Source organism: Rutilus rutilus (assembly GCF_951802725.1).
Source record: "Rutilus rutilus genome assembly, chromosome: 1".
NCBI classification, from domain to species: Eukaryota; Metazoa; Chordata; class Actinopteri; order Cypriniformes; family Leuciscidae; genus Rutilus; species Rutilus rutilus.
The window spans coordinates 59,733,463-59,747,779 of NC_140209.1; the positions used below are offsets into that span (position 1 = coordinate 59,733,463).

Here is a 14,317-nt window from a genome sequence, read left to right on the forward strand (position 1 = left end):
TATAGCTTAATAAACACACACACACACACACACACCATTCTTATTGTCTCTATTAAGGATTAATTACACCCACACTGTCAGAAAAAATGTGCAAAATTTGTACCTTTAGGGGTACAACGGCTTGTCACTGGGGCAGTACCCTCAAGGGTACACCCGTTGTACCCTTATACATGGGTACATATCAGTACCCTTGCAGTATGTACCTTTCAAAGACAAATATGTACCTCTCATGACTAAATTGTACCTTATAAGGTGCAAATTTGTCCTTTTAAGGGTACTGCCCCAGTGACAAGCGTTTTGTACCTTATGATGGCAAATTTGTACTCCATACAACACATTAAAAAGGCCAGAATGCTCTTTATCATTTATTAAACATTCAAAATTATTACATTCTCACAGGATGAATATTTTAAGCACTATCACAATGTGTCATAACAGGATGCATATTGAGCAATTTTACTTTTATATACAAAAATTGTATTATAGAATATCAAGCTTAATATTATATTTATATTTTTTCAAAATCAGTACAATACATTTCAATAACCTTTTTTTTACCATGTAATAAAACATGTTAGCATCAAGAATCACAAAGAAATTTCATTTTTTTCAAATCAGTACAAGATCTCATTTTAAGTAAATTGTTCTACTTTAAAAAAAGTTTTGAACATCAAGAATGACAAAGCAATCTTTTACCAGCAGTACACATTTCATTAATTGTAACTTTATACCCTTAAAACATTTGATCACAAACACACATTTCACCAAACACAGTACTACACATTTAATTTGAACTTTTTAAACATTCTTGAGGATCAAACAATTTATCATTAGCAGAGTATGTGTCAAAGGGCCTGAAAGTCCATCTCTTGCCCTGGTTTCATAATACTCCATTTTAAGTCAACTTCGACTGTGTTCGCATGGAAGTGTAAATCATAGGTAGGTACAAATGTACATGGAAATTAAGATTTGTGCAAAGACAAACCTCCACACCATCCACTTTGACAAGGACTTGAAGCTTCTTGGAGAAAGCCATTTTTCAGTCAGTTTCTACCAATTGTATGGTTGGGTATGGAGTATCAGCATCAAACTGTGAGAAGAAAAGAATATGTTAAACATATCAGTAAAACAATGCAACATCCATCAGAACTGAATAACTGGACCTGTATCAGAGTATTACAAAATGACAGTTTAACAAATTTCCTTTACTCATTGTTAGTCATATTTCTGCAATTTGCTAAAATCAAAGTAACTGGAAATATCAACAAATGTTGCATAAAATGCATGAAATTGTTTACAAGCTGGTTTCAGGTGAATACATGTTTTACCAATGATACAATTTGTGCATGAAAGGGCAACCCCAGACAGAAAATTTAGATATAACTCTTTATAAACTTTTTGAAGCAACAAAGTTGTAGTTGAGTGGATTGTCAATGGAGGGACAGAAACCACTCAGATTTCAATTCAAATATCTTCATTTGTGTTTTCGAAGATGAACAATAGTCTTACGGTTTGGAATAACGCAAGTAATTGATGACATCTTTTGTGAACTAAGCCTTTAAAGTGACAGCAGCCTAATAATCCACAGCAATCACAACTGAATATATATTTTTTTACATTTAATTTATCCTTTTTCTGTTGTAATTTTTTGTCCTATAGCTTGTAATTACATTTCTTGTTCTAATTTTATTATTGTTTACTTTAATAAGTTTGAGAATGTTTTACTCTACATTAGACTTGTATTTTTTATAGACTAGTTTTTTTTTTTAGTTTGGACTAGTTTATTTCCTACAAAAATAACTATATTGTGATATATATCATTATCGTGAAATAAAATTATTCATATCGTGATAAGATTTTGGTCATATCGCCCAGCGCTAGATCAGTTTCTAGGATATACTGTATGGAAACTAAGCACACATTTTCAACAAATGTATTTGTTGAGCACCTATACTTTTAATTAACAAAACTACCAGTCCTTAAAGTTTAGAAATCGATTATCACAAAACCGCTATGTTTTATGTCTATACAAATGCACTTTCTGTAAAGCTGCTTTGAAACAATATGTATTGTGAAAAGCGCTATACAAATAAATTTGAATTTGAATTTGAATTTATACCTGGTAGATCTTCTGCAAGCATCTCTTCTCTTGCTTCTTTGTAGATTTTGGCTAATGGAGCATTTCTTTGAACAAGCTCAAGCACCTTTGGCACAATAATGGTAAAGCCATCCTTGAAGCGCTGGCTGGCTGGCGCTGACAGTTGATGGAATGCATTCATTCGGTCAACTTTATCACACAACTGAAAATAGACAGAAAGAGAAAGTTAATCATTTCACATGAACTAAAAATACAAAAAAAATAAAAATAAAATCAGACATTTTAATATTCTATGTGGCCTCTTTCATTGCCATTTCCCTTTAGTAATATCATTGTACAAATATTTCTAAGCTTGAATGCACATATATTTGTTCACCTGAGGGTTTAGAAAATTACAATGCTTTTAAAAAAAGAGTTATAACTGTAAATTATAATTTTAGTATACATCAACATTCAATATTTATTTTAAGCAGAGAACTGATATAAAATCGGTGATGTCACTGACCCCTGAGGGTGTTTTTAAGAAAGGGTATTTCTTAAGTATATCCTCCACAGTAATCCTACCTCTTATCTCGTTTCTTCGCCATGCAAAAGTTCGCTGCATTCGGTCTTTGACCACCAAGGTATCTAGTCGCATCTTGCTGTACTAGACATGCAGGACATTCACATGACGCTCAATAGAGGATGAATCCTCACCAATGACAGCAATCTCCTACTGGATGAAATATAAAAGTACAGAATAATAATAATTAAAATAATAATAAAAGTTAAACCTCAAAAATACATGTCATTCACTATTTACTTACCTTAAATTTGTATGATCACAAAGAGAGATAATAAATTTAAAGCTGCACAATGAATTCAAATATTTCTCTTCTTTTTTTTATTACATATTTTATTGCTATTGATGGCTTAATCAGGCTACTTGTCCGGTCAGGCAAGTAAAATTTCTTTCACTTGCCCCTTCAAAAAAAAATACACTTGTCCCAGACAAGTGTTAATGTTGAGCCCTATTATCGGCCACCCTGCATTCTAAGATATCGCCATCAGGCATAAAAGAAAATAAAATCTATATCGGTCGACCACTAAACATAGGACAAATATAGTACACAATAGTCAATGTTATACTTGCATTTCTGTAGTCGAAGTCTGTTGTTGGGATTCTGCTGGCACTGGCTCTAGTGTTAGTGTTATCACCTCCATCTCATATACAAATTTGTTGAACTTGGACTGTTTTTTAAAGGAGCCTTTAAAATGAATGAGATCATGTTCTCTGTGTCCACCTCATTTTCTGAAAAAAAAAGAAAAGAAAAAATGATCAATGTGAGCTTGAGGTTTTAACAGCAACAATAAAATCAATGTCTTTTTAAAAAAAAAAATTTAACTTTCAATGGAAATTCATCAGTATAAATTATTACTTTAATTTAGAAAAATACACTATAATAACTCGATATACACTCTCAGAAAAAAGGTACAAAGCTGTCACTGGGTCAGTACCCTAAGGTACAAAAGCTAAAAGGTACCAATATGTACACTTGAAGTACTAGGCCAAATATGTCCAGAGTAACAGTTACCTTTTTTCTGAGTGTATGATTAAAAGCAAACTTATTTAAAATAGCAGCTCAAAGACATTGATAAATGGTAAACAAACTTCACTCTCTGTTTTTGGAGGGGCTCGATACTGACGCACGCCTCTATCTCCTCCGAGCCCTCGCCTCAGTTGACTCTGACAGGACTAACTTACTGACTCGTTAGGGAAAACCTTTCTTCGAAAATACTGCACTGACAAAACCAACGTATGGTTATTGCGTTTTAAACTTATTGTTATAACAATTACTTGTATTTTTAGTCATAAATTAAGATATAACTTTAGCATAACTTAACGTTAACTTACTCTACCGCGAGACCGCGCGGCCATAGAAACAGTTCAAACTCATCGCGTTTTGTGGCCTAACGTTACAGACACAATGTCAAGTGCACATAACTCGAAAGGGAACCAACGAATTTTCACAATACTTAACACTAAACATACCTCTGAATTTCTTTGCTTCGTCTTCGGTGATATTTATTCCGGCTTCTTTCAATTTCTGAAGATCCTCCGTCGACAGCGTCAGGAGTGAGACAGCCATCATGGAATAACCGTCGTTTTTTGTGCAAACAGTCCCTCCCAACTTCTTCTCGCGCATGAAGTCACTGCGCGGGCTACAATTCCATTGGCTGGTCAAATGCGTATACTTTGAGGCAAATACTTTAATAATAAAATAAATACTTTGATGTATTTATTTTAACTCTAAATTAAAACTTAAAACTTATCTTACAAGTTAAAACAGCTATTATATTACACAGTTTAAAATTCAATTAAAAATACAGACCTACTTTATTGCATTTGCTTTATGTTTCAAACTTTTCTTGATGCTCTGCATAATCTATAAAAGGTCATGTGCTTGTGTACTGTTCAGAACCAGTGACAGTCAGTAAATATGTGGGCTATGAAATATATTTGGTTATTTTGTGCATCTCTTCTAAATAACCAACAACTCATGAACATGAATATCTTGCTCTGTTTAATCTATTTTGGGTGATTGACAATTATGTGTTCACTGAATTGTTGAGATCACTGTGGATGCAGAGCCTAATAAGCTTTTACCATTTCATACACTTTGGCTTCCTCCTTTTGTCACAGATTGTACCTTTGTTTGGGGATTAAATGGTCCAAACATGGACCCTCTGACAGTTGGAAATATATTTGTACCTTTTTTACCACTAAATGGTACATATTAGTACCCTAAGGTCTAACTATGACCCATTGAGGGTACAACTTCACCATTTGTACCCTAAGTGTTCACAAATGTACCCCAACCGTACCCTTTTTTCTGACAGTGCATTTATTCTGTTATTTCTGTGGCAGAAGTTAAGATATTAAAGATAATTAAAATAAGAGTCTCTGTATCTCACTGTTACTGATTTATCGTGCAGCTCAAAGTATTATGGGTAAAATCTCTCTACAATCTGTTCTGAAACATCAACACAGTTTCACTGATGATCCTAAAGAACCAACACCAAACCCAGGATAGAGCGTCTGAGTGAATGTGGTCTGGACTGTGTGGATGAGGCTCATTGTGTCAGAGACGCTGTAGAAGGACAGAGTTCCTGCACTGTGATCCACATACACTCCTATTCTTCTGCTGATGGGCTTTACAGGGAGAGAAGTATGTATGTTAGTGTGTATGTTATTGTGTATGAATGTGTATCTGGAGGAATAGCAGTCCAAACTCCAGGACTGATCGTTATATCCAAATGCACACTCATTAACCGATCCCTTCCTGCTGATGCTCTTATATGACACTGATATACACACACAACTCCCAGTCCACTCAATCTCCCAGTAACAGCGTCCACACACACTCTCTCTACACAACACCTGCCAATAACGATCAAATCTGTCTGGATGATCAGGATACGGCTGCTCTGTGTCAGTGCCAGTAATAACTCTGTTCCTCTCAGACAGACTGAGGTGTTTATTCACTGTGTTCAGATCCAGAGTGAGCTGATGGGAATCTGATGAAGAGAAAACACATCAGAAACAGGAATTATGAATCTGTCTGATCTTTTAATGTATCTGAACTCTTCATGAATCAGCTGACCAAATATCCTGGGCAAATCATCATTTACATGATCAATTATAAAACTCTTCTATCATGATTTATTTCTCCTTCTACAGGAAGAACATGAACACATTCAGTGAGTTTTTCTGCTTGTTTTCTAGTGACTCACATTGTAGGAAGTCGTTCCTGGTCTTGGGATTCATGTTGGTGAAAGTGACTGTGGAAATAAACAGACATGAACAGTGTGAAGAGAAATGACACGAGAAAATACATTCATTTCTGAGACATTTCTAATATGATGCTCTATATAATATTAGATGATGGACTCATTTCTGAGAGCAGATTAATAATCTCCAGGGGCTTCATTTATAAAACACACACATCGGATTGATCCTAAATTTCATGAATCTCATCCTCCGTCATGTGTATATAAATGCTTGTCCACGATGATGAGTCCGTATTTCTGAACCATCAAGAGATATTTGTGGCCGTTCTGTAGGAGGATTTGATGGACTTGTTCACATTGCACTTGAATTTAAGATGAACTGTGATTTTTAATTATAACTGTGATGGACCATGAGTCTGGAAATAAAGTTGAATTTAATTGAATTATAAACTGGGATGCATTTAAGGACATTTTTGTGCAAATGGACGTTTTTTAAATCATAGGAACATTTCGGAAACGGTTGTACGTTCAGATTTGGGATCTTTCTCCACACGTCTAACGAGGCGCAGGACTTTACCTCCGTCTGAGATCTTCTTGATCTCCTCTTTGCAGAAATCCTCCAGTTTGTCTCTCAGCTGACGGACAGATTCTCTCATGCCATCAAAAGAGGAGAGAGAACTGAAGGAAACGTCGGGTTCGTCTGTAGATTCAGGAGGTGCTGAGAGAGACTGGAAACTCTACAGAAAACAGAAATCAAAACTCATCATCTCCACACTTCAACCAATAACCTGCACTATATCAGATCTGAGCGGCTCTTGTTGACTTGACTTCTCTTCAGTGACTCGCTTCAATCCAGCACTTTCACACAATCAGCACATTCTTCTCATATTCATCATTTAATGCGACAAACTCTAGTATTTGACACTTAATAATAATATAATCTAAATATACGTAAGAGCAGATTGAATGTAATGCTTTCAGACACTTAATTATTTGTTTAAATTATAATTAAAATAATTATTTTATTTAAATGAATGTCGTATAGTCTAAATTTATATTAAATGCAATTAGCTAATATTTAGAGAGCTTTTTGGCCAACTTAAGTAGGATTTCAGTATCTGTATATGTAATTTCATAATTTATATATATTATAATTTATATACATTTATATTAAGTAAGGGTTAATGCCCGACGAGGCGTGAACCGTCCGACCGAAGTCCATTAATACATGAAAATGGACACCTCGAAGGGCATTAACCCGCTTATACCATGGTCACTTGCCAAATAACACAGTTTTAAAACATTAGTTTATATTTTAATTATATTTTTACTCCTGGACACGCCTCTACTTGATGACGCACTGGAGCCCCTGACGCTGCACCTCCCCACAATATAGCACATTCATTCACATCAGTTTGCCGATTGCGAGTTACTGTCAGTACTATTAGTTACTACAGCCTACAGTTTGGTAGCTAGCTATGCCTTCGTCACGGAAATGCGTATTACCTGGATGCGATCACGTACAAAACAGATCGGTGTCCTTATTTAAATTTCCGAAAAACCATCACATCAAGAAGAGGTGGATTAATTTTGTGAAGAGCCACCTTGATGGACAGCTGAGGATCACCGCCAAAACCCGCCTCTGTACTAGTGATCATTTTACACGGGATAGTTTTATAAACTTTCATCGGAGACAACTGGGATTCACTGATAATCCGCTGTTACTGGTGAATGGGGCCGAACCGACTATCTCCCGCCTCGGCCTTCATCCTCCCGTCGCGCCGACAACTGGTGCCATCGTCGGCAGTGCGTGCCCACCAATAAGTGTAAGTTGCCTTGTGTGCTTATGTTATAATTATAGTAGGTAGTCCAGGCTCGAACATGTATGGCTTTGTAAAACCTAGGAGCATCCATTCCGGCTGTAGCGGTGACAGTTGAGTGTGGCGACGGCAGCTTTCCCGCGAGTGGGCGTGGTTTCAGCGCAGCCAAGTGGACACGCCCCCAGCGTTTGAGAGCAGAGACTACTGCTCATTTTTTCAAGATTTTGATAGCTTATTTTATGTACTTGCTGGCTTTTTTTATCATTCAAATTTGCCTGGGTGGCTGATAACACCTTTTTCTGTGGTGTGACAAACTCAGAACACATACTTAATTTTGACTTTACAGGGACTTTAATGGACACCCTGCAGCCAATCAGAAACGAGTATTCACCCAGAACATGGTATAAATGCAATTAGGTAATATTTAGAGAGCTTTTTGACCAACTTAAGTAGGTCCTAGCGCCCTCTATTGGCCAGCCGCCCCTGCAGCTGAATGAACTGACACACATTTATGATAAACTAAAATATACTCAATGTAATTTCTATTGAAATTTGTTTGTTTAATTTTATCAACATTATCAATATTATCAACTTTGAAGATCACCTGACCCAATATTGGTGCCAATTACTGAAATTATTTTAGTAGAAATAAAACATTTCATTAAAAGAGGATGAAAAAATCTAGTTGGCTGGATATTGATACCATCAAGTTCACTGATTTCATCAAGACAGAAGAAACCAGAAGGAAAAATGAGTTAATATTTAATGGTAAATTTCCCAGGGCTTTGTAAGTGTGTCTCTTTAAACAGAAGATGATCAGATGAGAGTCTGACTGATGATTATATGATAACACAACACTTGACTGAATCTGACTGAATTCCTGACAACATCTCAGTCAACGGCTCATTCTGCTCTCATGAAATGTTTCTCTGTCATAGCAGGATCTTGCTCAAGTCCACTATGATCCTGTTCTTCTAGATCTCTGTTACCTGCAGGAACTGGATGTGATCTTGTGTGTGTGAAAGCTGCTCCAGCTCAGCGTCTCTCCTCCTCAGATCATTGATCTCCTGCTTCAGTCGCTCCAGTCGTCCTTCAGCTCGACTCACTGCAGTCTTTTCCTGTCAAACTGAGTTTGACAGTAAGATTCCTGACACACCAGACAGGACTTGACGGCTTTGTATTTTCTTCCAGTACAGACGTCACACTGCACGTCTCCAGCTCCAGCGTAACAGTCAGCAGGAAGTTTAGTCTTCTTCAGTTTCTCCACCAGTTCAGCCAGAATGGTGTTTTTAGCTAAAGCAGGTCTTGGACTGAAGGTCTGTCTGCACTGAGGGCAGCTGTAGACTCTCTTCTCATCCTCCTGATCCCAGCAGTCTGTAATACAGATCTTACAGTAACTGTGTCCACAGGGAATGGCCACTGGATCCTTCAGGAGATCCAGACACACTGGACACGTGAACTCATTCTGATCCACTGAAAATCTGGCTTCTGCCATTTTACTGCATGAATACAGAGAGACACAAACACACAACAGCTCAACAATACTTCAGTTTCTGTTTCTCTGAACTGAGGAGTTGAAATAGTTTCCTGTTTCTGTGTTTGAGTGACGTGTGTAAAACAGGAGTGTCTGTAAAGCAGCTTCCTCATTCCTGGTGAAGGAGAGTCACTTGCTGTACCCTATGGAGTCAAAAACATTAAATTACGAGTTTCAAGCTCATGAATAACCGAGCAAAGTTTTATTTCTGAATGACAAACTAAGAATTCTAAACTCTAGTCTAGTTGATCTTCTCCAAACTAGAAATTGGGGCAAATATCTGGACAAAAGTCATGTAGTGTATTCACCTTTTGACTACAGCACTTTTAATTATCTTTTTTTAAACATACATTTATTTGTATAGTGCTTTTCACAATGCATATAGTTTCAAAGCACCTTTATAGAAAATAAATGATTCTACTGTGCCAAAGTAATGTCCATATGTCAGAATGTACAGTTCTAAGATAATAGATCATGCAGTTAACTAACATCATGTATTAATTTAGGCAGAAACATAAATTCCAAATTTTATTATAGCTTCATGCTTTCTTCGGTTAGTTTCATTAAAAAGCAACATTCCCTTTCAAGGGAACAAGCTCTGCGTGGAGAATGATGCTGTGGGAACACCTCTGCTGGATTGCGTCTTGAAGCACGTGTGCGATCACAGTCCAATGGCGTGACAGAACGTCATAGGCAGGAGACGTCATGACCAGGAAGCTATAAAGCACACCTGGACCAAACAATGTCAGCTTCTGTGCCTTCAGCAAGAGCTCTGTGTGAAATTGTCTCTGTCTATTTATTGTTTGATTTTCTCAATCATATTATATATATATATATATATATATATATATATATATATACAGTATCAAGACACGAGTATAATGGAGACCAAAACAGTAATTTGAATCGCGTGTCCCTCCCTGCCCCCGCTACATTACGAGTGGCGAATAATGTCTTGTTTGTTTGGGAGTGGAGTTTCTTCTTCATTGTCAAAGAAAGGTACGGCTCTAAGCATCTGTCCCCCTTCTTCCCCTTTGCTTGATTTAGCTTGTGTGACGACCATATTACATGAGGGTACCGGCTGCAACAAGTCCCAGAGCACTGGCAGATCATAACCCAAAACCACAGGGAATGGTAGGTTGTCTGCTACGCCCACATCCAGAAGATAAGTTTGTCCTTTCGCCTTGATGTACATCTGCCTTAGGAAGCAGCTTTTTATCCCCATGAACGCAGTGAATGGATTTCTTGACACAAGGATTAATCCAGACCAGTGAAACAAACTGTCTTTACACTAAAGTCTAGTCGCTGCCAGTGTCAACTAGAGCATGTGGTCCTTTACCGTTTACTTATACAGTGGTCATGTTTAAGGACAGTCCAGGCTTTACAGGATCTCCATGAGCTTTAGGCACATAACAAACTTGTGAGAGCTTGCCGACATTTTTTTGGACAAACAGGTTTGGTATGACCCTCTTGGCCACACAAGTAACAAATAGGCACTTTCTTAGGTGATTTAAATGATGTTATGGATTCAGATTTTCCTCCCAATTACTGGGACAATTAGTGGTACTGGGACGGATGATAGACATGGGGTTTGCGAGAGTCTCTGCCACCCTGCCAACTCCATGGCTGGAACACATCCGCTAATGATGCAGATTCGGCAGCAGTTTCAGGGCCTCGCTCACGGATCCATACCTGGAGCTCAGGAGAGAGCATTCGGAGATACTGCTCGAGAATAATTATTTCTCCAATTTCTGTTTTAGCTTTTGGTCGAATCCACTTCCCATACAGCTCTTTGGGACTCTCAGATGATTCAACTTCCAGAAAACAAAATCTTTGTAGAGAAGATTCTGAATTAATGTCGTACTATCTCAGAATAGCCGACTTAACACTATCATAATTAAGAGAGTCATCAGCTCATTATTGGCCGACGCTGGTCATGTGTGTGATGTGTGTGATGCTGACCAATAATGAGCCGACATTCAGACGTAGAACCCAGAAGCGCTGCACTGTTTACACTACATCAACAGCGTAGGAGAATAACGTGGAAAAGAAGAGATCTTTGAATAATGTCATTATTTTGGGGGATTTTTGCGCACAAAAAGTATTCTCGTCGCTTCATAATATTAAGGTTGAACTACTGTAGTCACATGGACACTTTTAACTTGTCTTTACTACATTTATGGGCCTTGAAAGTTGCAATGACGTTGATTTCAATGGAGGGACAGAAAGCTCTCAGATTTAATCAAAAATATCTTCATTTGTGTTCCTAAGATGAATGAAGGAATTACGGGTTTGGAACGACAAGAGGCTGAGTAATAATTTAAATTTTTGGGTGAACTAACCCTTTAATCTTCAATACTCCTCACCCAGGATGACTCTGTGATGTCTGGTTGCCCCACTGTGAATTATCACCCTTTTGCTCCACTCACACACTTCAAACATGGGACATTGATTGTTCTCAATGAGAGAACAGTACAGGCTACAAGAAACAGACATGCAGTTCCATAGAAATGTAATTCTATGTAATTACAGTTTGTATATTGTCATCATTTTATATTGTATAGTGTTATGCATGCCTGATGATAGATCTACTAGTTAATGTAGCCCCATCTAGGTGATGTCTCCTATCAAAATATCCTCCTATCTCCTATCCTCGTTTAATGACTCACACTTTGGTGGACATCGCCTTCTCATAGAATGCAGAGTGTGTTTATCATCAGTGTTGGGAAAAGTTACTTTTAAAATTAATGCATTACAATATTGAGTTACTTTTTTCTCACATGGGCTAAGGCTTTATCTCTTTCAGGCCTTGCAAGTGTTTTTTTGACTGAGAAGTTCTTGTACTAGTGTTTAGTGCAGTAATGCATTCAACAACCTACACCTTCATTTTCTTTTAAAAACACATAAAGTATATTGAATAATAATATGATATACTAATATGAAAACTTCTTGACCCCAGGGCTATGCATGCCATATAAAATATCTCTAAAGATTACAGATTATTGAAAGTAATGTTGTGGCAGAGGGGGCGTGGTTTAGCGCGGTCTGTGAAGGAGGAACTGTTGGGAGATCAGTGTGATGTGAGTGGGGAATGAGGGAATGATTAACACCTGTGTCTAATTCCAGTAATTGGCATGGAGAGAGCGGATAAAAGCCGCGGGGTTCAGAGAGAGGAGAGAGAAGCCTGGGTCTCCATGCCACACCACTGCAGCAATGCCATCTATTTTCCCCGATTGTTCCTGTCTGTTTATTTACTTTTGCCTTCCCCAAGGCGAACGCGCTCTGTGCGCCATTTTGTTTTCATTCTTTTATTTCTAAAAGCGTTAATAAAGAGACCCAGCACTGCCGACCCTGTCCTCTTCCTCCATTCTGATTATTGAACAAACTACAAATCTGTTTGTTACTTTTGTACGTTTTGTGTGTAAAGGCTATGGCCTACATAAAGTAAATTCACTGTCCATTGTGATAACAAAGAGTGTAATATAGGCTAGATATTTGCCATTAAAAATTTTTATATTAGGGCAAAAGACATATCTTAAATATTTAAAATGTTAATAACTTAGAGAACAAACAACATCCCCAATTAAACATCAATCTTTCAGCTTACAATTTTGAAAAATGGCTTCACGTGGCCTAAACAAATGTACACGTCAATTTCAATAGACCAAAACTTGAGTTTTCAACTAAGTGTCATCAATCCAAAATTTGTTTTATGCGATCACTTCTGCAATGCAATAAAAAATAAATAAACCAACAACAACAGACTCTCAGACCACGCACTGGAAGGTGGTGCTGTGTTGGCTTTTAAGAAGATCTTCAAAATCCTGGGGAAATCATGTAAATTCCCCATATCAGCTGATTTCAGGTATTCACATATCTCCATGTCCACAGTAATTACTTGTTTGTCATGTTGATTCTCTTCAGCAAATGTCATTTTCATGGTCTCTGCTTTCAGGAGACTGCAGTGGCTCTTTCTGTGGTCACTCAACGGTGAGAACACGACACTGTGCTTCCAGAATAATCTTATTGGTGTATTTTCTTGTTTCATCCCTCAGCCAGAGCAGCTTGAATTTTGGCAGGGTTACAACAGCAAGCAGAGCTTCATGACTGTCAAGGATGGTGCTAAACCGTGTCTTGATAGCCTGCAAGAGAATTTTAGATAGGTTATAAAGTTTATAAACTACTAGACATGCATTCATACCAGAATAATAAAAGTGATGTCAGGAATTTTTTTTTTAAGTAGAATTAAACTTAATAACAGATGCATAAACATATTGACTTGAATGCACTGACACTATTGTTTGAGAACTCAACTGAGCCAGGAAAGAGAAGCGGGTGTTCAGATTCTATAGAGGTCACCCATTAAACCAGTTCATCACAAAGTTCACCTTTGAACATCTCCTTTGTTTTGTGCACTTCTACATGGTGTCAGAAGCTCGATAGCTGTCAAATCATGAGTCAAAATCTACGGCGCATAGAACCACTCATTTTTGATGAAGACATCACTAACAACTGGCTGAAATTCAAGAGGGAATGGGACGTGTACAGCAAAGCAGGACTGTCGGACAAATCAAAAAAAGTGCAACGTTACACTCTCCTCAATTTAGCCAGTTTGGGTGCATTAGATAAATATGAATTATTTCACTTTCAAGAGGGTGAGGATGAAAAGTATCCTGATGTGTTAATTAAAACATTTGATGATATGCTTGCCAGAACGGAACATGATAATGGACAGACATGCATTCAGTATCATAGTGCAAAAACCTGACGAAGGAATTCAGTCTTACTTTAAGACTGTTGGCTAAAAAAATTAACTTTGGTACGCTAACTGATGAACTAATACGTGACTGAATTGTCTGTGGCATCTACAATGATGCAGTCTGTTCTCAACTATTAAGGGAAAATGATTTGACATCAGAATCAGCAATCAGAATATGTATGTTTGAGCGTTCTGGAAGGGGTATAAGGAGCTCAAAAGAGAGGCTGAAGTGTTTGCAGTGCAGAAGAACAAAAGACGATGTAACAATTGTGGAGGTGAGCACGATTATGAGCGCAACAAATGCCAAACTTTTAACAAACGCTGCAACTCATGCA

At 37.5% G+C, this 14,317-nt stretch overlaps 1 protein-coding gene across 1 annotated transcript; it reads right to left on the reverse strand.

Annotated features, from left to right (window-relative positions):
• Positions 1-321: 321 nt before the first annotated feature.
• Positions 322-9,265, reverse strand: LOC311304939 (tripartite motif-containing protein 16-like protein). Its single transcript, XM_084432308.1, has 9 exons — positions 8,796-9,265; positions 6,658-6,727; positions 6,447-6,606; positions 5,873-5,920; positions 4,131-5,656; positions 3,231-3,389; positions 2,663-2,810; positions 2,120-2,300; positions 322-1,090 (listed from the first exon to the last, which is right to left on the reverse strand). The coding sequence occupies exons 1-5, from the start codon at positions 9,182-9,184 to the stop codon at positions 5,121-5,123; spliced, it is 1,203 nt and encodes a 400-aa protein (XP_084288434.1). The 5' UTR covers positions 9,185-9,265; the 3' UTR covers positions 322-1,090; positions 2,120-2,300; positions 2,663-2,810; positions 3,231-3,389; positions 4,131-5,120.
• Between the last annotated feature and the right edge of the window lie 5,052 nt (positions 9,266-14,317).

Bases quoted from the DNA above. Each gene is read 5' to 3' on its own strand.
- LOC311304939 (XM_084432308.1), bottom strand. From the start codon at position 9,184: ATGGCAGAAGCCAGATTTTCAGTGGATCAGAATGAGTTCACGTGTCCA. The intron at 6,728-8,795 runs GTGAGTCGAGCT...ATTGTGTGAAAG, and splicing joins TTTGACAGGAAAAGACTGCA to TGCTGGATTGAAGCGAGTCA. The intron at 5,921-6,446 runs GTAAAGTCCTGC...TTATTTCCACAG, and splicing joins CAAGAAGATCTCAGACGGAG to TCACTTTCACCAACATGAAT.